Source organism: Eleginops maclovinus, chromosome 8 (assembly GCF_036324505.1).
Source record: "Eleginops maclovinus isolate JMC-PN-2008 ecotype Puerto Natales chromosome 8, JC_Emac_rtc_rv5, whole genome shotgun sequence".
NCBI classification, from domain to species: Eukaryota; Metazoa; Chordata; class Actinopteri; order Perciformes; family Eleginopidae; genus Eleginops; species Eleginops maclovinus.
Window position 1 is genome coordinate 3,016,330 of NC_086356.1, and position 27,049 is coordinate 3,043,378.

Sequence of the window (27,049 nt, forward strand, 5' to 3'; positions counted from 1 at the left end):
AGAATCGCAAATAAAACATGTTCAGGGTCTGACACAACAACGAGACTCGACACAGAGATAAGAGGCTAATGATTACCTCAGTAGACACACACACACACACACACACACACACACACACACACACACACACACACACACACACACACACACACACACACACACACACACACACACACACACACACACACACACACACACACACACACACACAGATGGAAAGACAGTGTGCTGCTGTTACGTTAAAGCATGTCTGACTGTAGGTATTGAAGTGTTTTTCGACAGTTCTTTCTCTCCGCATAAATACATTTGTATATTTCCCAGCATGCACATGGTGAAGAGATCACGCTCCAGTTACACAAGTCACACACTATATTTTGTGCATTTAACATGTCCTGTATTATCATTTATATGTGTTGGAAGCAATGAAGTTCTGATACGTGTTCTTCCTCTGTGCTGCAGATCTCCATCGGTGTGCAGAACTATTGAACACATCACTACCGTGACATGCTCTATTTTTATCATGAACACACCCTGTTGTTTATTCAGACTCAATCACACACACATGCATGCACACACACACACACACACACACACACACACACACACACACACACACACACACACACACACACACACACACACACACACACACACACACACACACACACACACACACACACCGTCCTGCTGCTGTTACCACTAGAGCCCCAAATGTGGATTAATCCGCTGCTGAAAATAGTCCCATCAAAGGCCCTGTCGTCCTACTGCAGTGAGGTTGAGATGAAACTAGAGAGCAGCTGCTGAGCTTTTACAAACAAATATAAATGTATGACACGTTTTCAGCCAAAGCCACTGAGGCTGCCCTTCATCGAAAATCAATCGAACTTTATTGATAACATGTTTACATTACAATACAGTAAAGTGCATTATAGAATAGATCATTATAAATACACTACACTATATATCTGGACAAATGTCTAAACATGTTTAAACTTCAATAATAACTAAGTAATAATAATTCTGAAAACAAACGTTGTATTTATTGGAGTATTGCTCAGTTACCTGTTAAAAACCAGGCCTATGAATGAGTATATCTTCACAACTGAATGGGCTGTATGATAATCTTTTTTTATCAAAGCAACGATACACCGGTGAGTTGGCTGTAGAAGTGTCAGGATCAATACAGATAGAGTCAAAGTCAATTCAGATTGAACATTAAAAAAACCAACACTATTTGCAATGAAAACCACCCTTGAATGATGGGATAGTAGCCCAGAACCTTTAGGGATCCAAACCACAATACATCATAAGTGCCCTGTGTCAGGATAGATGCTAATTTAGTGGAACTTGACCTTTTGCAGAGAGTCTCAGCACAGGTAGGTCCAGGCGGACTCACCTGTGGGTACATTTGGTTACCATCAGTGCCATTTCACCTTTCTCAGGTACCAGACCGTAAAACTAATTGTATTTCCATTGACTATAGGTATTCGTTCCATCCAAACACAACTGTTTTAGACCTTTTCTGAAATTCACCGTGACCTCTATACCTTTTTCACCACAAAGCGTAATGGTGCGCCAGCGTCCAGTCAGACCTATGCATCACGCAGGATCTCTGGAACCCATTGGTCAATTTGGGTGATTGACACCTCTTTGTAACCGTTAGAGCCAATAGAATCGAGGGGCCGTTCATAAACCCATGTAAATGTCACGGGTTTAGCAGGTTGTAACATCGCACTGATTGGGTTTGGTCTTTTCTTTGGGTTTGTTGACCATAAGAAAACCAATCATTATCCTTTTAGATAAAAAACAATTCATGACTTTATTACAAACATACATTGGGGGAAGGTGTTGGGCACACTTGTGGCAAAGGCTCATGGGAGATGTAGTTGTTGGATGGTAACGGTCTCTCTTTAATAGACGCTTCCTTACAGAAACATGGTCCAGCTTTTTTGACGTCTTGCATTTGATAAACTTTTAATGGAAGGCGGGCTTTCGTCACCGCCTGGCTGTGATGTCAGCGTATTGTTGACACCTCCATATTGACTACCGACTCCATCACTTCCTCCTCCGCCTCCTCTTCCTCCCCCTGCAGCTGCTCCTTTACAGCTTCCCCCCCCACCTGCCCCCTAAAGCTTCCCCTCCTTTGCTTCACCCCTCGTCTCCTCCACCACCTCTACCTTTCTTTACCTCTTCTTCTTCCTTTTTCACCTCCTCTACCTCTCCTCCCTTACCCTCCTCTCCCCTCTATATTTAATAAGATATCTTTATTATTGCATGCATTTCTTTACCTGCTATGCCGCTTGTGCTGTAACACCATACATTCCCCCGCTGTGGGACTAATAAGATAATCATAATGCTGATTATAGAACTTTTGAAATCGTGGAGAATTTGACTTCCTCGTCGTCCATCTTTCCTCTTCCTTGCTTCTGTAATAACCTCACACTTTCTGTACTGGGGAACATACGTGGCAGCAGCTTGGGCTTCTTTCAGCCAAACAGCTAAAAGTTTTAAGAGGAAACGGACAGACAGGACAGGTTGTCCCACAGCACAAGACCCCCCTCACCCCCTACTCCTCCCCTTGTCTCTCTGACAGCTGATCAAAAGGAGAAAATGGGTCAGGCTTCTGTTCTTCTGTCCTTAATTACACAACAGTCTTTAAACAAAGCAACATCTGCCCAAGTAGCCATCCTGCTCCTCCTCCCCACCTCTCCCTTCACCGTCTCCGGCACCTTCTTTCCTGCGATCACTCGGGCTCAGTGAATTTTGAAACACAGAATTGAAGAGTAATGTCCTTGAATGAACTGTACAATTTGGGATGATTAAGGCAGCGTCCTATTGGCTAAAATCCAATTAATGACATTCTAAATAAGTGCTATTGAATAACCTCAAAGTGCACAGCAGGTGAGCTGACCATGGAAGCTGTAACATTTTGCCCCAGGCTCGCTTACTATTCAATATGTTGAGTTCCCAGCAATAAATAGGTCATAAATTAGTATTTATTTGGGTTTTAATTACTAACAATTATTAAATTAATTCCTATAAAGGATTACTGTGTTGTAATTGGGAAATTTCGGGCCAATTTCACAACTAAATAATGTAATTTTAAATATTATGAACAGTCGAATGACTTTAAGCATCTGGTGATGTTGGGAACTTGAAAGTATTGAGACAGAAAATTCAGTTGTAAGTCACAGATTACTGAAACAGAGGGAAACAGACCTGAGATCTGTTTGGTGAACTGCTGCCTCAAATCCCACATGTTTCAGCCTTGTAGTGGTGGTGTAGAAATGAGCCTTTAAACTCCAGAAAATATTATTCACTTTACCGTTTATTTAACTTCCACTCATGGTTTATTTGGTTTTCGTGTTTGTGATTACAAGTCTGAAATAAAGGTCTGTGGTTAACACAAAGGGCTGAAGGGATTTTCACAGGTTGTTCTAGGACATGAAATACATCAGTAAAAACCTAGCCGAACGTTAGCCACCTTTAGCTTAGCGGTGGTGTGGTTGTGTTTATAGCCTTACATTAGCATTTGACTTCTGGAAATTGCATTTCAAAAGTAAAGTGGTGTTGATATGCTGAGATTATATTCATTTCTTGATTTATTTTCTGCAATAAAATGAAATCCAATGGAGAAAAATCATTGCTTTTTGTCGAGGAACCACCTTGCGATGCTAGCTTTGCACCACTCTGTCTGTCAGCAGGATTGCCAAAAAACGACTGGCCTGATCATCTTTAGTTCATTCTTATTTAGGTGTTTATTCAGTTATTTTAAAACAAAGCTCCTGTGCAATTAACACAGATTTTATAGCACATGGTGGAAAGGAGCAGAGAGAAGAGCATCTTATTTTACCAGACCCTTCTTAACAAAAAAGAACAAAAGTCAATAAATAAAATATAATAACCATAAAAATATAAAAGCAATACTGTGTCAGTCACAGCTGCTTACAAATACATACCTACACCTACCTACATAATCCCGAAACGTGGTAAAAAAGTGTAACATGGACCAAGGAAGAGCCTAAGAGCATATTCGTTTGACAGGATGGACGCACGGATCATTTCTCATTCACAGAAACGGCTTTGGCTCAGGTCTGTGCTCTCGGAGTGCCCTCATAGTTGTCTTTTATCATCATTCACCGTGAAAAAGGAGGTTTATTTATCCCTTGTTTAATAAAAAATAAGTGTCTGTGTGTTTTCTTCTGGTTTTGTCTCGACTGTTGTTATGTTATGATGATGGATCAGAGGGAGGGAGAGAGAGAGAGCGAGGCAGACAGAGTTATATAGCAGTCCTTTGTCCTTGGGAGTGTAATGAATTGTAAAGTGAACCAGCTACAGGCCATAATGCTCTTTCAATGCAGCTCCCACGCTCATCACTCCACCCAGAGACTGTCGATAACACACACACACACACACACACACACACACACACACACACACACACACACACACACACACACACACACACACACACACACACACACACACACACACACACACACACACACACACACACACACACACAGACCAGCACATCATTTACACTGCATCCGTCTGCACCCAGCACTCTGAGCTGCACGGCTGCACACATCTGTCCTGACTGAACTCATTCACTGTTTTACTGCTCCTCTGTTCGTGCTGCATTCAATGTCCATGCAGAGCACGTCACGTCATATATCATCACATCACTTTGCTTTAAATCGTGTGAAAACACAATGGGCACATGCATGCAAAAGGCCCCACAACATCCTCCTAAATGGGGATAAAACGCTCAGACTTTACACTCATTAACGCTCTGTTTGTGTCTCTGTTTGTGTCTCTGTTTGTGTCTATGTTTGTGTCTCTGTTTGTGTCTCTGTTTGTGTCTCTGTTTGTGTCTCTGTTTGTGTCTCTGTTTGTGTCTCTGTTTGTGTCTCTGTTAGTGTCTCTGTTTGTGTCTCTGTTTGTGTCTCTGTTTGTGTCTCTGTTTGTGTCTCTGTTTGTGTCTCTGTGTCTCTGTTTGTGTCTCTGTTTGTGTCTCTGTTTGTGTCTCTGTGTCTCTGTTTGTGTCTCTGTTTGTGTCTCTGTTTGTGTCTCTGTTTGTGTCTCTGTTTGTGTCTCTGTTTGTGTCTCTGTTTGTGTCTCTGTGTCTCTGTTTGTGTCTCTGTTTGTGTCTCTGTTTGTGTCTCTGTTTGTGTCTCTGTGTCTCTGTTTGTGTCTCTGTTTGTGTCTCTGTTTGTGTCTCTGTTTGTGTCTCTGTGTCTCTGTTTGTGTCTCTGTTTGTGTCTCTGTTTGTGTCTCTGTTTGTGTCTCTGTTTGTGTCTCTGTTTGTGTCTCTGTTTGTGTCTCTGTGTCTCTGTCTGTGTCTCTGTTTGTGTCTCTGTTTGTGTCTCTGTTTGTGTCTCTGTTTGTGTCTCTGTTTGTGTCTCTGTTTGTGTCTCTGTTTGTGTCTCTGTGTGTGTCTCTGTGTGTGTCTCTGTTTGTGTCTCTGTTTGTGTCTCTGTTTGTGTGTCTGTTTGTGTCTCTGTTTGTGTCTCTGTTTGTGTCTCTGTTTGTGTCTCTGTTTGTGTCTCTGTTTGTGTCTCTGTGTCTCTGTTTGTGTCTCTGTTTGTGTCTCTGTTTGTGTCTCTGTTTGTGTCTCTGTTTGTGTCTCTGTGTCTCTGTTTGTGTCTCTGTTTGTGTCTCTGTTTGTGTCTCTGTTTGTGTCTCTGTTTGTGTCTCTGTGTCTCTGTTTGTGTCTCTGTTTGTGTCTCTGTTTGTGTCTCTGTTTGTGTCTCTGTTTGTGTCTCTGTTTGTGTATTTGTTTTGTACTCAGTTGTTTTACTGTAGTGGTTTGGTGACTCTTGCATCCATGTACTGTTTATTTCTGTTCCTTATTGGTTGTTTTGCCCTTTTTAATAACCATTTGGACTTATCAGTGCATCTGTTTGGCACCGCTTTGTAGTTGTGAGTGTTTTTTGCAGCCTTTTTACTGCATGTTTGTCGTGTAATCTGTATTTTTACCTAACATATTGTATTGTAATATACAACCCTTTCAAAGCTTTAAAAAACTGAAACGAGTTCTCAAAATTTCAGACAGATATTTTAATGATTGTAAAACCCCTCACAAATATCTACTCTCTAAATGATCATAGCAGCAGTAAGGTTGTAGGCACCGTCTCAGTTAGGAAGTCAATGGTTTTTCCTTTAGTTTCAAGATCAACTAGCTTGTAAGATGACGGTTTGGAAATAAAATGGATGAGTGAACGCTTTGCTCATGATTCTCCTCCACAATGTATAGAACAATACAAGGCGAGTTCTGATTCAATATCTCTTTAATTCCTTATCAATACATACTCCATATACTGCAGGAAATCCCATGAAATCATCCATAAATAAATCACTTAAATCATAACTTTTACTCCTGCAGTGTGGTAGGTTTAAATAAATGATGTTGTCATGTCGTCTTACATCATTTTATCCATCATATCGCATACGGTGTGTTATACTTGGACTCTTTAAGCTTCATATGCTGCTGAAATATCAGATACTCAGGATACATATAGTGCAGTGAAGTGTTGCAACTGGGTTTTTGGGGAAGTTAAACCTTAAAAATCATGTGAATATTCTGGGATGTGTGTGCTTTCGTCCGTCACGTCCCCCTTTCCTTTCCTCGTGTGTTGTTCCCTCTCACCTTCCTTTATCTGAACAATCAGAGGCAGCAGGTGACGACACGAGAGTTGAGATGAGATAAAATTTTAATGACGCCTGTGGGCAAACGTCTTCTCTGCAGCGGAGGAAAAACCCAGAGTTCTCACTTTAAATCCTGTCCACAACCGGTACAGCGAAGGAGAATATTAAGCACACACATGCAAGACCATCCACTGTCCACAAAGACACGGTGCTGAATTCATTTCTCAATAACTTCCCCGTAAGTAGGCAGGACATTAGGCCGTCTCGTTCAGCCTGACCATGACATTCAGTGCTGGAGTGAGTACCATAAATGTCTGTGTAGGATTTTGAAGAGACAGTATAAAACAGGGGATGAGGATCAGCTACTCCAAATCTGAAGCCATGGTTCTCAGCAGGAAATCCGATGGACTGTCCACTCCAGGTAGGGAATGAGGCCTTACCCCAAGTGAAGGAGTTCGAGTACCTCGGGGTCTTGTTCTCGAGTGAGGGAACAATGGAGCGTGAGATGGGCCGGAGAATCGGAGCAGTGGGAGCGGTACTGCAGTCTCTTTACCGCACCGTTGTGACGAAAAGAGAGCTGAGCCAGAAGGCAAAGCTCTCTGTCTACCGGGCCATCTTCGTTCCTACCCTCACCTATGTTCATGAAGGATGGGTCATGACCGAAAAAACGAGATGGCGGATACAAGCGGCCGAAATGGGATTTCTCCGCAGGGTGGCTGGCATCTCCCTTAGGTATAAAGTGAGAAGTTCAGTCATCCGGGAGGGACTCGGAGTAGAACCGCTGCTCCTTCGCGTTGAAAGGAGCCAGTTGAGGTGGTTCGGGCACCTAGTGAGGATGCCCCCTGGGCGCCTCCCTAGGGAGGTGTTCCAGACACGTCCAGCTGGGAAGAGACCGAGGGGTAGACCGAGGACCAGGTGGAGGGACTATATCTCTTCGCTGGTCTGGGAGCGCCTTGGAATCCTTGGCTGATGTGGCCAGGGAAAGAGAAGTTTGGGGCTCTCTGCTGGAGCTGTTACCTCCGCGACCCTGACGGATAAGCGGGAGAAGATGGATGGATGGAGAATAAAACCGCTTCACCACATGGTGCATTTAATGACCGTTCAGCTGCTTTCTGTTACATGCTCTTCCTCAGCAGACTCAGTGGACATGGTGTTAGAATCGTCTTTCTCTGAGCACTTTGTTCGTTTCAATTTAAGAAACAACTCGGAAAACTTGATCTGGTGATATATTCAGACGTTCCTGAACAGCTAATGAATAAATCTCAATTGAACACTAAACAGGATCCCTTCGTTTTGCTAGTCGAGGTTCAAACAAAGCAAGGACACTTTACATTGGATAGAGTTTACGTCCACAATATATGGTCAATTATTTTTCTATTTGAAGATGTTAGCACTGATGCATTTCTAATACTATATCAGAAAAATAGGTACTTTTACTTCACCTGATTATTAACTACTACATATTTTTAAAGACATTTTGTTCTACTTACACGACAGCATTATGGATTCAGATTAGCTAATAGAAAATATACATGCAGATAAGCTTATGATGTCCAAGCAGCAGTATTTATAAAGTAATTAAAAGTAGCTCCACATTTACCAGCTGTGATGAACACATTAATCCATCAATAATCACAATCCATTCATTTATGGGATTCTGAAATGAGCTGCTATACATCCGGTCCAGCAGTGGCTCAGTCAGTAGGGGCTTGGACAGGGAATCGTAGAGTCGCCGGTTCAAGTCCCCGAACAGACATGAAGTATGGAAAGTGGACTGCTATTTGAAGAGGTCCCAGTTCACCTCCCCACTGCTCTGCACAATAGCTGCCCTCTGCCCCTAGCACTAGGATGGGTTAAATGCATCCTCCGATTCTAATAATGACTACTTTTACTTTTGGTATTTTAAGTATATTTTCATACGAATGCTTTTACTTAAGTAAGATTTTGAATGCAGGTGTTTAAGTAGTTTTTAAATGTAGTATTACTACTAAGAACTGAAACAGAGTACTTCTACCATACTGCTGTGAGCATCCTTTAAATGCAAAAATGATTTGCTGCTCAATCCCTCCCAGAGAAGCTCCCCTGTCCATATGATTGGTCTGCTGATCTGTCAGTCAGGCTGGTGACGCCCCTCCATGTGATCCCGCCTCCCCTCTCCCCCTCCCGCAGCAGGTTGGGTTGAGCGGTGTGCAAGGGGACCGTGGACAGCTCCCGTCTGAGCATCAGAGTAACGCAGGAGGAGGAGAGGCTGGATATGGGGGAACCACCGCACAGGCCCGTACGATCGAGATAAACACATTTTTTTTTTTTAAACAAATGTTCACCAATTGGGGAAAATACACACACACACCGAGCTGGAGAGGCCTTAGGAGGACGGGGACACAACCGAGGAAGTGAAGGAAAAGGGGGAATACTGACCCATCCCGGAGCATCAGGGGAGAAGCACCGAGAGAAAGGAGGAGAAGCAGGAGACATAATTCCGCTCGACCCGATGGACTGAGAGGACAGATGAATGAAGACTGCCTACACTAACGCCTATAGATGCCTGGCCAAGGACCTAGACGCTTATGCCATGAACACGGACATGTCGATGGACGGCATCGGCAGCCTGCATGGCGGGGTGTCCGTGAGCTCCGTGGTCTCTGATGTGGATCTGATGAGCGGCCACAGCCCGCACCACGGCCGCTCATCAGGGGGACACGGGGCGGCGGCAGCAGCGGCGGCCACCCTGCGGATCCACCAGGACCTGGCCTCCCGCTCCGCCATGGTGTCCGGCATGGCGAGCATCCTGGACGGTAACGGGGACTACCGTCCGGAGCTGTCGCTGCCGCTGCACCACGCCATGAGCGTGCCCTGCGACACGTCCTCTGGCGGGATGGGGATGAGCGGCACCTACACCACCTTAACCCCGCTGCAGCCGCTGCCCCCCATCTCCACCGTGTCCGACAAGTTCCATCATCACCACCATCACCACCACCAGCGGCTCTCCGGGAACGTGAGCGGGAGCTTCACCCTGATGCGGGACGAACGGGGGCTGCCGGGGATGAACAACCTGTACAGCCCCTACCACAAGGACCACATGTCCGGGATGGGTCAGAGCCTCTCCCCGGTGCTGGGTAACGGCCTGGGCTCCATACACAACACCCAGCAGGGGCTTCACAACTACGGCACCACGACGCACGGAGGCCACGATAAGATGCTGAACTTCGAGGCGCACCACACCGCCTCCATGCTCAGAGGGGACCCCCACCAGCACCGAGGCCTCGGCGGCCCGACGGCCGGGATGATGCCGCACCTAAACGGGATGCACCACCCGGGGCACCCGGTCGTCTCCTCGGCGGGCCACCACCCCCACGCCCACCTCCAGTCTCCGTCCCACGGGCCCTTGTTGGTGTCCAGCAGGGAAAGACCTCCCTCCTCCTCTGGGGCGCAGGGGGTGAACAGCTCCGGGCAGCTGGAGGAAATCAACACCAAGGAGGTGGCGCAGAGGATCACCGCGGAGCTGAAAAGGTACAGCATCCCCCAGGCAATCTTCGCCCAGAGGGTGCTGTGCCGCTCCCAGGGGACCCTATCGGACCTCCTGAGGAACCCCAAACCCTGGAGTAAACTAAAGTCAGGCCGGGAGACCTTCCGGAGGATGTGGAAGTGGCTGCAGGAGCCCGAGTTTCAGAGGATGTCGGCGCTCAGACTGGCAGGTAAGAAGACAACAAACTGGGGCCATGCTGCTGAGTTGGTTTGCTTTGTGCGTCCGGACAACAAGAGGAATCTAAAATCACTTTCTAAATTATTTCATATTTTGCTGGCTTTGTTTTGGTGTTTCCTCGTGGCTCTTTCCCCCCCTGTGCGCCCGTTTAGATGAATGGAATTTATTTAGAATCACTCGTGTTATGATTACCATTATTGATCAATAACAAACAGGGATCGATAGGAAATGACAAGGTCACGGGATTTCCCTCCAACGGTCTCTGCGATGTGCAGTAACCCAGATTTATTTTTTCTCCTGGCCCTGCATGTTGGAGGGAAAACACTGCACATTAAGCTGACTGCATTTCCTTTAAAAGTGTACCCAAAATAAGGCTTCAAATAAAAAGCACATTAATAAACAAAAACAAAAGTGGAGGGGGAGGCAGAGGTAATATTTGTGTTAAAAAATACTGCTTACAATTTGGAAATAATTCAACCTTAACAAAAACCTCAGGGAAATGTTTATTATGAGTGATATTTAGTGGCTTTTATTTGAGTCACGTGTGTCCTATAATCCAGCTGCTTGCTCCTTTCATTAGCTTGTTAAAGGCTTGTTTTATTCTCCTAGCATTAGCAGGGAGAGGTCTGATAAAGCAGACACGGCAGGCAGGAGGATTTGTGTGACTGAGAGGGGCTTTTGAAGGTTTGTACATCAGTGGGTCTGGTGCCCCCTCTAGTGAGGGACCTGCTTTCTGTCCCAACACCGAGCCTCTATTGTCTGCAGGGTCAGCAGCAGCAGCAGGGGCCGAGCCACAACAAGCGCCAGGACGAGGCTGGATTAAATTGAGTTGTTCAGGAATATTGCAACAGTTAATGCTGCTGCAGGGGTTCGTCTACCTGTGGTGAATTTATAGTCAGATTAGATCAGATTAAATGTATTTAACAGAGGTGTGTTTGATGGTAAATTTAAATGATGTAATCCAGAAATCACGAGGAACTATGGCATGTTGGGATTTCACTTTTGCAAAATAACCTAAGATATATTAGGTATTCAAGGAAGCATTTCAAACTGAATGTAGATGTATTCTATATATAATGCTTTGTAATGAACAACCAAAATATATAGTTTACACTAAATGCTCTTGGTTTGTTTTAAGCTAAACAATGTGTAATAATTATAATAAATTAAGTGTTTTATTTAACATATAAATTACGTTTCTTTTACCGAAATATTAAAGTTAAAAATATCTGCAGATTTGGCATTTACCTTTTTAGTGTAAAATCCATAAAAACCATGAAGTCAGTAAACATGTTTTAGTTTTTGCTGTGTTCATTTCATGTTTTACAGGTAAACACAAACACATGAGATTAAAGGCATTTAGTCTCACCTTTTTAATAATGACAAACACACAACTAAAAATCAAACAGGAGGGTTATATGTGTAAATGCGCTGAAAAAAACCCTGAGAAAAACCTTTAAAATAAATACTAGGTTTATAAATCCAACAGAATGTGTGACATTGACTTCATGTAAATAATCTGTTCAGATTAACCCGTATGTTTGAGATATTTTGGAACCTGAGTGGATGTTTCCTGTTAAAAAAAAGTCCAAGTATCAACCTTTCGTTCGCCAATTAAACAATTAACCCTTAAATGAATCGAGAAGTTATACATGGAGAAAAGACAAATGTTATTTTAAACTTCTGAATCGGTATTTAGTTTTAGATGGCAGGGTCACAGACACACATAATACAGTTAAAGAAATCCAACAGTAAGATCTGCAACTAATGCAACTGATAGTGAAGCACTGCCTTGGCACACTTTCAAGTATCATCAACTTTACAGACAGCAAAATGATTTCCGTTTCATTGTTTTTGTTCCATTTTCCTGGTTCATGCACTCAGAAAACCCCCAGTATTTAACCGCTGCATTGGGTAGTATTCACAAGAGTTTCAATATGCAAAACTCAGATTTAAAGGGGGTATTTGTTTCTGAAATACACTTATTTGACTACACTTGTCTGGAGCTTTAAAGATACAAGTACAAAATCAAAGTTAACATTATAGCTATAGACCAAAGGTGAATAATGTACAAATTACATGTATATATGTAGTATATCTAAACTAAAATCTCAGAGGTTTCACATTTGATTATTGCTTTGTGAAATGCTGGAATAAATATACTACCTTTAAAAGAAAACTTAAATAAAGTCATCGAAAAAGAAATGATTCCCATACATTTTTAGCTAAACAGAAGTGTTTCTTAAACCCAATTATCTGTAATTATATCATATGTTTAATTAGCATTATCATGAAGCTGTTTTCTAATTTCATGATTTTCATTTTCTGTAAATATAGAAAATGTAGTGTTTACTTCAGGGTCGATCTTTAGACTAAAACACACTTTATGTAACAAAGAAATATGTTAACATGAATCAAATGGAAATATAAAATCCATAATAATCTGCTCTAAAAACAGACCAGAGATGAGAATTAAAAACAAGGTTTATGTTATAATAAATATCAGCAAATGGGAAAGATTTCAGGCCAGTATTACACTTAGCATTGAGTACCAAAAGTATTAAATTAAATTCTTGATGCAAGGATATTTGAAATGATGAACTCTGTATTTGTACTCCCTTATTTCCTAAAGTGAATATAAAGACTGAAAGACACAAACTGCATTTTCTCTTAAATATAAAAATATAATTTAATATTCCTACAAAATTTCCACGATTACTTTTTATAAACCTGTTTTATTCTTTTATTTACAAAGTGGTTGCAGCGTATTCACGGTGAGTTTACTGGAGAGGTTATCGTATTTTAAAGTTCACTTCCTGGTGTGATTTCTGCATCAGACTCCTATATTCCCTCCTGATGTGTGAAGCATTCTGATGTTTGTAATGGTTTTATTTGTGGTGTAAAAGTGGCCGAACAGCCTTTGAATAATCACTGCGAATCAGTGATGCTTTCTTTTCATTTGATCCAATTAATGGGAGATCCACACACCTGATTCCCAAAGCATTGATTGGTATTTTGCATTTAATTAGCCCACATTCTGTCAGTGGTTTCGCTCCGGAGCAGACTCATATTTTAAACGTGTGCACATGAGATTATCTCTGCAGGATGTGACTGTGATTTCATTAGGGGTGGAGGGGTGGAGGGGTGGAGGGGGGGGGGGTTCCTTTGATATCCAGGGCTGCTATTCGCCATTATATGGTAATAGAAAAGGACACGAGCGACGGTGGATAGACGGAGAGCAGGGGAGCGTTCGGATCACACGGTGTGTTGTGAAATGTCAGCGTGCAGATAACACCGAGCGGCCTCGTGCTGCTGTCTGATGGAGCAGGCTCTCGCTGGCTGCTGTGTGCATGACACTGTTTCTCTTTTTTCAAAGGCTTCAACAAGTGCAAATCATATCTGAAATCATAGTGACTGAGTACTCATATTTTATATTCATTTGTATATGTTGTATTCTCGACAAAATGAGATATGTATTTTTATTTTGTATATTTTTTACCAAATTCTGGACCAGTAAAATATCTAGTCTAATGTAATTTAATATATTCTTTATTACAACATGAGTTTTGGTTACCCATACCAACTAATTGTGTTAATTTCTTGCATTAAGGAGTACACCAAAACCCCCTTTTCACTTTCATTTAATTAACAAAGACCTAGAAGCTTTCTGTGTTTAGCCTAGCTTAGCATAAACAACAGCGATATTTGGAAACTAGTCTGCACACTGAAGTCCAGCTTAAACTGCTTCTCTTTACTCTGTCTTTTTTTTACTATGTTTTTTATTAAAGACATATAACATTTGGAAGAGGTTAGCAGCAAATCCACAAGAGACCTGCCCTTTAGTCTCTTTTTATAGACACTTAGTACATAATATAAAACAAATATAACACTTAGTTGAGAAAGATCTACAGTAAGAAGTCCTGCCTGTTAGGGACTTAATTTGTAATTGTTTAATTGAAACACTGTTTTGTTTTGACTCACGATTAAAGGCAATAAAGCATGGTTTCCTACCTGCAATTTTTTAACGTTAGCCATCAATTAGCTTCTGGATTTTGGAACATTTTTGGATCAATTCAGCATTTCTATGCGGCAGAGTTTTGATCCCGGTTGGATAAACTTGTAGCTCATAGAAAGGAACAAAACATGCTTAGCCTAGCTTAACAAAAAGACAGGAAGCACTACCTGCAGGACACCCAGCTGACTGCCAAACGGATTGATGGCTAGTTTGTTAGCTTACAAAAAACAACATCTGAGTCAGCCTCTGTGTTTAGGATATTTGTAGGAACGGAAGGAACAGAAACATAGATACGTTTCTTTCTTTACGCTTGACCAAGCAACTGTAATTGGCTTTCTGTGGTTGCACAAAGAAACGTTCAATATCTTCTAGGTTTTGGCGTGCTAACACATGCTAACGTGTGCGTGAAGACGCTCCTTTAGACTCAGACTCATCTCATCGCTCTCTCTCTTCTCCCCGCGGTGACTTTAAAATGACTGTATGAACACAGCGAGCCTCAAAGCTTAGATCAACAACACTACAAGCAAGCAATAGAGCACAGGTCAAAGGTCAGAGCTGCAACACTCAGACAATAGATGGAGCAAATATCCACCCCCACCCCGACCCTGAGACCAGCAGAGAGGAGGTTGGGGAGCAGCATGGGGGGATTGAGAGAGCTGGGAGACGGGATGATTTGTGGATATTCTCTCACTGTTATATCATCCAGCATCTTCCTCTTAGAGTGTTTGTTATTATACGAGAAGATGGGTTCCATATTTGAAGGTCTGCTCCCCTCCCCTTCCTCACACACTCTCTCGTTTATTTTCAGTTTTCTACGTCAGATTAAATGTGTAAATATGTTTTGGTTTAAAGTTGGCCCTCTGTCACTGTTTGCAGGGTTTGTCTGTTTCTTAATTGCAATTGTTTGGTCAGTATATTTGAAATGACTACGTTAGCTCCGTTAGCTTACAGTTTATCTGCAATCATGCAATCATGGAATCATGGAATCATGGAATCATGGAATCATGGTATGTTAAAATAAGCCGGTTTGCAGCTTTATAATTACCGAACTTCCACAAGCGCTCCGGTCCCAGCTGTGTGCGTCACTTTTTAGTGTCCCCTGGTTTCCGTTGTGTGTTGAGCGTCCTGCAGCATCTTGTTTATGCATCGCTGCACATGTTTTTTGTCAACTTAGCGAAGATGCTTCTCCGTTGGCATGTGTTTTTGCACATTTCTGCTTTTTTAATTTGCATCAGTTCTGAAACTGCAGCTGGTTTCTCCTTGTGGACATGTTTTGTAACGCTTTGGACCACCATATCAAATCAGAAAAGAGCAATTCAGGATAAAAGCATGTGCTCTCTTTGTGAGGAGCAGTATAAGGAAGTCCAGGCATTAAGAAACACAATCCGTTATTCAATTATTGATTTAAGTAATGCTTTTGTTTGTAAATTCTGCATCATTCTCCAAAGAAGTTTCCTTGAAAGATGTTTCTTGGTATTAATAATAGAAAGAATAGAGACACACTTCCAATGACTACATCCCAAATAACACCTGTCAGTGAACACAACCCCGGGGAATTATGTTTCCAATAAGAAATGAATAATTGATTCATATTTCCCTGCAAAACAAAGCATTAGAAATTCTTCTTAAATGGAAAAGGCATGATAGCACTTGTGTATCGAGGCAGATGAGAATCCACCCTAAATCAGAGGGATTCATGTAGAGTTGTTTTGGTTGTATTACAGAAGGAAACGTATCTTTCAGTTCAAATATCTCTGGAGCTTTTCCTGCTTCTTCATCTTGAATATTTCTCTTCGTCCTGCCATCCCTCTCCTCCCTTGGACCTGTTTCTGTCTCTCTTTTGGGGGGAGGTATTATGTGATCGTCGGGGGAATTGAACACAAGAGCAAAGGCAGCAGCGGCCTGATGAATTATTGATGGGAATCTCTGCGTGACCCGCCTCGGTCTGCTCACTTCACTTCTTCTTCACCTCGAGCCGGGTTAACCAGGCAAAATGGAGGGAGGGAGGATAGGGAGAGAGAAGAGGGAGGGAGAGAGTCCATTCTTTACTTGGAGGATGATGCCTGTGACTCCAAGTGCATTATGGATGAAAGTACAACAAAGCTCAAATCAGTGTTGGAATAGTTTGAAGAAAGAAATATGAGCCAGGGTCGTCAGAAACCCCCAAAAATAGGAGAAATAATCACAAATTTGACATTTTTAATTCAGTATAATGTATTTTTCTAACACTAATGTAATTTAAAAACACTTATTCTTTGCCTTTTTGCAATTTCAATTAGAAATCTATCAATAAAAAGCAACACATTGCAGTTTTAGCCGCTGAAAGGCTTTTTGGGTCATATTCTTATCAGTTTTTGGACAATAAATGAAGCTCTGACCTCCAATACTCATGATATTTGTCGACATTTGCAAAAATATAGAATATCACCAGACTTCCTATGAAGTCATTCAGAGCAGAATGATAAGGGTCCACTTAGAGGGAAATTGTGCTGAAAATCTGAACGACTGAACCTAAATATTTTCCATTTTACGCATCCTGCTGCGAGCAGACACTTGTGCATTATTTACGAGCCATATCCTGCTATATGACACAGATTGCCAGTAGTGTGTGTGTGTGTGTGTGTGGTGGGTGGGTGTGTGTGTGTGTGTGTTTGGCCCTCCAGTTCCAGACTGTGGGAATACATTTTGTGTCAGTTTTCAGGGTTTCCGCTCTGACCTGCTGCATATTCACAGGCTGCTATTGATCTGTAATAATGGATTTGAGGCTGCTGAGGGGAGACTTCTGATGTTTGTTTGTGTGTTGGCGTGAGAAGATCTGACAGACACTGATATCTCTGTCCCAGCCTGTCGATAGCAGTTTTGGAGGCTGGAAACTGAGACATGACAGGGTCTGTTTATAGATGACGGGGGGGGGGGGGGGGGGGGGAATTGCATATTGAAGAGGACATATTGAGTGACATGTCTCCATGCTTTAATGTTCAAAAAGCTCTTTATTTTCACCCTCTGTCTGAAACCAGAGCCCAGTTTGCTCTAACTGGTTAGCTGGCCGGCTCTGTTGTGATTGGTCAAACTCTCAGAGACGTCCCGCCCCTTAGCCTGTCACGTACAATGTGTTGGAGCGCTAGCCAAAAGAAGTGTGTGTTACACAGTATTGTCACATAACTAGTAGAACACACACACATTTCCAGCCGTTCTAATCAGTTCTCTGTCTTACAGGAAGGTGTGTAAATGGGATGTAGACAGTTCTGAGATGACCTAAAGATCACCCAGCCCTGTCTTTCCCTGCTTCATCAAGCTGTTCATCAAAAGTACTTTTTCTGCAAAGCGAGACACCAGATCCCACTCAGCAGCATGTAGCATTTAATGCTACCTACAACATGCGCTGGCACCACTGCTAGCAAGCTTATCTTCTGGCTTTGATTGGCTTTTTACAGTACAGGTTTTGTACCACTCAAAGGAAATGCAATCTACGGATCTTAGGATGCTAACTAGTCATGTTTCTGCTGAAATGCGTTCAGGCTAACATGGTAAAAAAGGTCGGAGTTAGTTCTATGGACCAACCAATCATGTGTCTCTGTGATGTAGAGCAACCTACCATGGAGAGTGAAAATATTCTCAGACAAACACTAGTCCCCTTTTGGGTTTCACACTCATCCACCACTACTAACTCTCGGAAAAAATGGACTTTGTGGTTCTTTCTAATCGTCTGTTGCTCTGAGCTTCTAAAAAATGACACAAATGGGTTACTATTGAAGTGAATTGAAAGCCTAATGTCCCCAAGTGTCAGTGTTTGAGGCCCTGGGAGTGGGACCACACAGGAATACTAGTTGTGAATGCAAAGGCCTGAGGTTTTTCCCCTGTCATTCATTAAGATACTCTGACTGCATCAAATCCATCAGCCTAGCACCACGCTCTTTCTCAAACCTCAGCCTGGTGCGTTCAGACTCTCTCTGCAACCTTCACTGTAGCTCCCAAAAAGAAAATCAGTGGAATAGCGTAGTGATTTTTCGTTAAGTCTGTCCACCTCAATTATAGCGCCCGGCGGTGCTGGAGAAAAGCGTTGCCGGGGGCCAACTGAGCGGCTCTCGGGTTCAGGGGAGAAAATGGTCCTGTCGCCCCGCTTTATTACATCGGTCAAATCAAACGTGACACCTGGACTCTCTGAGCTCATCGAGGCGCAATCAGCTGCACACTCAGGGGCAGGTGGGAGGCAGCGGGGGGGCTGGAGTCCTTCTTTAAGACGATGTACTACAGGAAAAGAGTTCATGCACTGGTCAGTTTAGTCTTTTTCTGCAGAATATCCTCCAGTTACATATCTTCTTAGAGAGTAGTTGAAACAAACTTGATATTTATTATTGAACCTATTTCTTTTTTCTGCAGTTTTTGCTTAAATGACTGCATTTTAAATTCCTTTAAAGGAGCTTCCTCATAAAGAGGGGTTTGCTGAGGTATCTTTCATATTCAAAGCCTGATTTAAATCCTATTTGTTCCTAAAACATGTCAATAATCCTCATTTCTAGGAAGGGAATGCATTCTAGCAGAATTCAACACGGGACTTTTTGATCGTGGGGTCTTTTTAGTATAAAAACTAACTGACAGGAGATGCTAACCCAGAAGCTAACATGGCTACCTTCTAAATGCAATGCTTTAATCTGTCCCTTAAAGTATCCTATCATATCTGCATCCTGGTGATTGATTTTGATCCTGGTGCCTTGCTCAAGGGCAACACAGCAGGGCCTAGGAGGTGAACTGGGACCTCTACAAGTAGCAGTCCACTTTCCATATTTCAAGTCTGTTTGGGGACTTGAACCGGCGACCCTACGATTCCCAGTCCAAGCCCCTACTGACTGAGCCGCTGCTGGACATTTAACATCACTATTTTTCGTACATGTTGTGTTTACTTCACATGTAGGAGGCTGCAGTCGTTTCAGGACCCTCTTGATTTTATGATAATGCATGTCAGGAGGCTTATTATGAACAATGAAACATGTCCTGAAGATGCACTACATATGTGCTTGTGTCTCAGGTCCAATCAATACTAGAGACTCATGGCAATATAGGTCAGAGCCGCCCCACACTGCACCTGGAGTCTGGATCTGGTTGAGAAGGGAGCAGGCTGATCATTTGTCATTATGAAAATGTCAAACAATACGTTGGATTAATTTATTGATGTTTATACGACTGAGCCGACCCAATGTCACTCCCTGATCCCATTAGTTCCTCTCTGTCGCTGTTTGTTAGTTAGCTCTGGTTGTTGTGTCTTCTTCTTTTTGACTTCTCTTTCTCGCACTCTTTCTGTCATTGCTCCCCTCCACCCTCCATCTCTCCCTGGGGTTCATTAGTATTGGTGTCGCAGTGCTGCTGAAATAACTCTGTCCGGAGGCGTAATGGACGACGGCAGGCGGGACGGAGCCGTCAGGCAGCAGCAGGGTTTATGGGGGAAGACGAACAGCGTTAGAAAAAAAACCAAAGGAGGGAAATAAACACAAGCTCTGGTTTGACCTTGTGTCCGACCAAGATCCTGTTTGTACCTGTGAGGATTACAAACAAACAAACAAACAAAAAATACATTTAAAGTTCAGTGTTGTGATTATTTTGACTATCATGGTTATTATAGTTGATAGTTTAAGGAAATAAAAACACATCTATTTGAAATGAATTGGAAAATATAGTATGAGGCAATACTGTGGCACTGATCTTGTATACAGGCCGCATACGTAAACAACAACGAGGGATGGATCTCAAAACAAAGCGGACTCTGCCGTCTGACCAGACATTTGACACCATCTTCATATTTCTGGACTCATTATACCTTTGTTGAGGAACAGAAATATTGTTTCCCTTTAACATCCTGCGGGGAAAATCTGCATTTTGGTTTGAGGGAGCACCCCGACAGGAAGAGAGAGCAGCGCCCCTTTTAGCAGTTTTAGAAAAAACTCTGAAATAGCATTTTCTCAATTTTAAAACATGAACAATATTAGAGGAAAAGATACGATAAAAAAATACAATAGAACAATAAATAAATGTAGATTTAATTTAATCTAAAATCAGATTTAAATCAAGTAAATGTAAACATAATAGTTAAATATTATATATATATAAATAATGTATTATTATTATTATTATTATTATTATTATTATTGTTATTATTATTATTATTATTATATATTTGTTTTATTATTATTGTTATAATATATTTGTATTATTATTATTGTTATTATTATTATTATATATTTGTATTATTATTATTGTTATTATTATTATTGTTATTATTATTATTATTATTATATATTTGTTTTATTATTATTATTATTATTATTATATATTTGTATTATTATTATTATTATTATTATTATTATTATTATTATATATTTGTTTTATTATTATTATTATTAGTATATATTTGTTTTATTATTATTATTATTATTATATATTTGTTTTATTATTTTGTATAATTATTAATATTATGATATTTAATTATTACAAGATGAAATCTGTTATTATTTTTTGTATTTACGTTTTTAATTGTTTTTATCGTTAAGAAAAACTGGCAACATTCTAAGCAATTAAATATGAATAAATTATTTAAAAATGTGCTTTTATAATATATATTATATTGTTTTGTAAGCAGACCGAACACACAGGTAAAACTTTCCCTCTGTACCTGGTGTGATGTGTCTGCTGCCTCACTGAACGGCTCTCTGCATGTGAATGTGCTGATGTGTATCTGCAGCGATCGATACTCTGATGGTCAGATCCTGAGACAGAACACAAACAAGGAAGTGGACGCTCACTCTGCTTGTTGTTTTAGTTCCTGTTGTTGTTTTCTGTTATTCCGCTGTGTCTCTGTCTCGGAGTCAGTGTGTTTCTATCAAATATGTGTGTGGGTGTGTGTGTGTGAGTGTGTGTTTGGTGTGTGTGAGTGTGAAACAGCAGTTTTGGGCTCCACTGTGCGTCCGGATGGATTATGTGGATCGATGGCTGTAATCCCGAGCAGATTAAAAGAGCATTAATACTGGCAGTGATAACGTAAACTGTGCGGACCCAGATCTCCATTGATCTGCAGGAACCTGATCCAGACTAGTTCCTGGAAGAGGAGGGGAGGGGGGTGGGGGGGGAGGGGGAGAGAGAGCTGACATGATACAAGAGAGGAAGACAAGACGAAGCTCAGTGGCTCAGGATGATGATACTAATAATGAAATGGACACTGTGATGTGCAATATTAAAGACAAAGGAACAACACAGTAATCGATCGTTTGACCTGTAAGAACCAGGGTTTGGATGATTTAGCTGAATCTCAATTTCTTCTATAACATCTGAATATTTTTGGGGTTGTATTGTGAAATTGGTTGAGATGGGTTAGGGTTAGGGTTGTGTGTAGCAGTCTGCATGTGTACTAGGCAGTGCTGTATTCAAGTCACTATGCCTCGAGTCCAAGTCCAGGTTCAAGTCTCCAGTGTTCAAGTCTCCAGTGTTCAAGTCCGAGTCAAGTCCAAGTCATTAAAAAAATGTCCAAATCGAGTCCAAATCGGTCCCTATTGATCAAGTCCGGGGGGGGGGGGGGGCGATTGATCGATCGCGGGTAGCGTCGTGCTAAATAAAAAAGACTAAATGGGACGCGAAATACACCGGGGCGGCCATTAATACACCGGGGCGGCCATTAATACACCGGGGCGGCCATTAATACACCGGGGCGGCCATTAATATACCTGGGCGGCCATTAATATACCTGGGCGGCCATTAATATACCTGGGCGGCCCTCCCACGTAAAGACTATGTGTGGGAAACCCTGTGTTGTTAAACTTAAAAAAAACATAACTATGCATTGAAAGGGCGAATGAGGGAGCTGACACACAGACCATTCACAGAGATGTATGCGTCAAGGTCTATTATTGGCCCCCTAGCTCCGGCTGTGAATCACGTAGGATCTCGCGGGAGAATGCATCGGAAAGAAGAGAGTCTACCGATTCCGGCAGCATTTCTACACCGTATTATGGCCTAAATGAAACATATCGAAAACGTTGCGAAAACACGCCGGCGCGTTCGTCGACCTCAGGGTTTTAATGACAAAGTCGAGTCCTTTCGAGTCATCGCGAGTCCGAATGCACGAGTCCAAGTCCGAGTTCAAGTCATTAGTGCTGCAACACTGGTCGGGGGAAATGACAGAGCAGAGATTTTGGTCTTTTAACTTTCCCAATCAATTCAAAATCTACAACACCAACACATCTACCAAGAGCTGTCAAGAGATAATGCCGATGATATCCCTCCCCACTGAGTCAGGTGTGAGTCAACCATTATTGTGAAATGTCTTGAAAAATGAAACGTAATACAGTGTTCATTTATTTTAGAAATGGGCCATGTTTCTGAGAAAGGAATGAATTCATTAAAGGAACATTATTTTTATTTTTCCCTGAACTTTTGTCCCTGTTTTCTGAAAACTAAGATATATTTAAGACATTTATGTTTGTTTTTTTTGCGTATTTAATAAATGCCATAGTTTTGTGTTTAAAATAAAGAAATGTAATAGAACTTTTTCAAGGATAACAATCAAATAACGTGACACGCAGTTCATACCATCATTTGAGACTCCACCTATATTAATGCACTGTGGGCTAGAGTAAAGCCTAAAACGACCAACCACATGCCCTGAATCCAGAATCCAGAATCCATTTCTAATAGGAATTGTCTTAAATCGAGACTCAATTTTGTTTGTGAAAACAAAACCCAAAACATGATCATGTAAACAAAGCTCTTTTGGACGTTGAAATGTTTTCTATTTTCCCCTCGTGCTCGCTTCCTGCAGATTTGGTGGTAAAAGCATTAAAAGCAGCCAGCATGATGTGTATCAGACAGATGGGTTTGAAGGGAATCCTAATCTATTTGATTGTGCCGCGTAACTGGATTCATTTAGCTGAATCTGTCTGTTATTGGATTACGCTTCATATTGGATGGATGGGCTCCAATTGTGATATTGCAGCCTTTAATGGAGACACGTAGAGCGAAACACGTGGGAGGAAAATACTGAGCATATAAGAATTTAAATGAAGAAATAGCAGCTCTAAAATCGGACTCAAAGGGTAAGACGGCACGCTTGTGAATCTTTGATCTCTGAGCTTTTTTTATCTCTGGGAGCAGGAAACCGGATCAATGTGTATCACTTGAGCTGATCGTTTAGAGACAAACACAGTGGTGAGCGGTTTCACCAGTGTGTCCGTTTAAAGCTGCCAAACCTTCCTTCGATCAATCACCGATTACAATACTATCTATTGATGGGAGAATATTATCTTCCAGCCCGTGTTTGTCCTGGTGGAGCTGTGTTCTGCGAGGCTTCAGGCAGCCAAAAAAACCTCACTGATAAGGAAAGGTACTGAGAGGCCGGTTAACTCATCACCCATTAGTCAGTCAGTCAGTCCGTGTGTGTGTGTGTGTGTGTGTGTGTGTGTGTGTGTGTGTGTGTGGTGTGTGTGTTTGTGTTTGTTTGATGTCCAAACAGAGCTGACTTATCCTCACTGTCAACACTGCGCAGGTTAAAGGTTAGTGAATGTTTTTCCCAGAAGTTTGGAAACTTTCTCTCAGCAACATTTGCTCCGGACGTCAGACTTTATTCTACTGGTATTTTTTACGTGAACACTTTTGAATTATTATATTCCCGTCTGGGATTTGACGTATGTTTCTATTTGGGACGATGATGACAGGACTACTGTGCTTTATGTATACTTTCCATATTCAAACCTGCTATAACTGATCATGTTTTTGCTTAAGGGCAGCAACACGGACACATCATAACTTTAAAAGTTAAACCCGTTGGCAAACAGTTCGATATGATGGCACACATGGAGCAACATGTGTTTGTGTCCACCTGTAGGTCCAATACTCACTTTGTTTTAGCTCTGCTTTTGGTCTCCACCAACTCCTGAGGGAAATGTCTTTAGCTTTGAAATGCTCTGGTATGTTTTCCAGCCAGTCTCTAACTGGGATTGTCCCCCGATTGCAAACGTAGAAGTTAGTAAACGGTAGACTTTAGAGATTGTTTACCGGAGTTAGCTGCTACATGCTAACGAGACTGAACCAAAACAGGGAAGCTTGTCCCTTTTTGTGACTCCAAATACAAACAGTGAAAGAAATTACAGAGTAGAAATAAAATAGAGCAGTTGGATCTGAGACAAACACTGGAGGCCCAACACCAAACAGATCATCAAGTAACTAGTGGCCACCAACCAGCCTCTCATTGGCCAACTAGCACACACGTTCTGCAGCAGTCGCCTGTATTCGTCAAACACCAGAGGAATCTGAAACACCAGAGACTTCGGATGTACAGACTGTTGTTATGTAGGTGTGCTCCCTCGACTTGAAGCGTTTCTCTTTCTGCACATCCATTTCTGCAATGATTCGCTAAAGCTTAATTGCCAATCAGAGCGATTTCATTTTAACACGGCAGACACTTCGAGACACAAAGTAAAGATGAGGGTGACAGAGGCTCACACGCTCAATTGTCAGCTCGGTGTTTACGGGCCTTGAGAATCCAGCTGATGCTACATTTACCTTTTCCAAAAAGCCATTGATCAACAACTCAAATTAGAGCAAGAGCACGTTTCCATTTTATTCGCATTGTTGTAATTGGTGTCTTTCTGCCTAGCAACCGTATGAATCGTTGAAAAGCAGCTTGATAATTAAAGAGAATCAGAGGGGAACAAATGGAAAAGGAGAGAAGAAGAAGACAGACAGAGAGAGAGAGAGGGGGGGGGGTGACATCAAACTCCTCTGAGGCCATTTCCTCATCAGTTCAATGACATCACTGAGTCACCAGAAGCAGTGATTGGTCAGCCCGTTTCTTCTGGTAAACAACTGGAGATACATTACTGTGTGTGTGTGTGTGTGTGTGTGTGTGTGTGTGTGTGTGTGTGTGTGTGTGTGTGTGTGTGTGTGTGTGTGTGTGTGTGTGTGTGTGTGTGTGTGTGTGTGGTCAGAGAGACCTTTGTCCGGTGATGTCACCACAGACTCACTGTGTGGACATACAGATTATACACTGATAACCCATCTCTCTGCACACACACACACACACACACACACACACACACACACACACACACACACACACACACACACACACACACACACACACACACACACACACACACACACACACACACACACACACACACACACACACACACACACACACACCCAATAAAGGAGCAAAGCTACACACTCCTTTGTTCCTCCTCGGTATAATCAGTCATAGAAGTGGATCTATCCATTTGTCTGTAGATGTGATGTAGAGCAGCATGTATTCATGTCAATGGAAAACAGAAACCATCTAATCTAAAGAAAGGGATTCAAACCATTTGTTTCTTGACACCCACTATGAAGATCTTGAAGTTGAGGCAACAGGAATATTCCACTTCTTGTAACAGAGCACAGGCTAAACAAATAGTTGGGTTATTAGAGGATTTCTCGGGGAAAGACATCGCACCTTTAACTAACATTTAAAAAAGAATCAAAATGTAAAACCTGATCAAACCAAACCTCTGAGTCTCTCGTGCAAATACACATTTCAATCTCCATAAACCATCAACATAGCATTTAGTTGGAGGATATCATCACAGGTTGACCCATGCTCTCAGTTATAGTGTGTGTGTGTGTGTGTGTGTGTGTGTGTGTGTGTGTGTGTGTGTGTGTGTGTGTGTGTGTGTGTGTGTGTGTGTGTGTGTGTGTGTGTGTGTGTGTGTGTGTAACAGAGACACTGAGATTGTCTTTAGTCTGTTATTCCGTTTCCGTTTACCGTGTCAGCATGGATGGAGGAAATCATCGTGGTGCATTAAGAACCACACACACACACACACACACACACACACACACACACACACACACACACACACACACACTCACACAAAAGCTCATAGTGGATGGTTGATTGCTACAGTGCTGTCTGTGTATACATCTGTGTGTGTGTGTGTGTGTGTGTGTGTGTGTGTGTGAGTTTAAGTGCTGAGATGTGATGCATCAAGTGTGTTTGCCCGCCACGCTGAGCCTGAGCATCTCACGGAGTCGGTCAAATGTAATGTACTGCAATACTCCTACTAGTTCTAGAGGGGAAGCTGTTATTTTACATCTGTTCTGGCCCATCGTTTCTCTCAGTTTTGATGACTTATGAGTTGCTCACAAGCCCCATATAGCTAAATGCTAACACTAGCTCCCACCCAGATATCGTGATACCAAAAATGAACGTCGGGGCGGATTTCACTTGCTTGGTGGGAATTTGTTTATCTGTTGGTATGTGGCTGAAGGTGTTTTCTCAGACCTAATATTAGATGGTCAAATTGCCTATCACCATTTTTTCTCTCACAGTGATATTGTAGTCGTACTATGGAATAAGGATCTCCATTGGAGTAGAATATGCCTTGTTGAAGTCAACATTAGGGACTCCCTCTGATGGAACATGGCCGTCTTAAGGGTGAATTACTGTGTTCGTTGTTGGTGTTCTGGTGGTCCTCCATCTCCACCCTCCGTATGAACCCAGATTAAGTCTAACTAGTCGGCATTTTTAGTCTGGCTTTATATTCCTGCACACACACCATGCTAAAAATGGATCATATTGACAAACAAATTAGTTTCAAAGAGACTTGTGTTACCCAACCAATGTAGACCCATGAAGAAAGATGCTTACGGTCTTACCCTAA

General features: G+C 42.1%; 1 protein-coding gene across 1 annotated transcript in view; it reads left to right on the forward strand.

Annotated features, from left to right (window-relative positions):
• The first annotated feature begins 8,957 nt into the window (after positions 1–8,957).
• Positions 8,958–27,049, forward strand: part of onecut2 (one cut homeobox 2) — a 29,299-nt gene continuing 11,207 nt past the window's right edge. Inside the window, exon 1 of the mRNA XM_063889992.1 lies at positions 8,958–10,346. Coding sequence (XP_063746062.1) covers positions 9,164–10,346 — 1,183 coding nt within the window. The 5' untranslated portion in view covers positions 8,958–9,163. The remainder of the gene's footprint in view (positions 10,347–27,049) is intronic.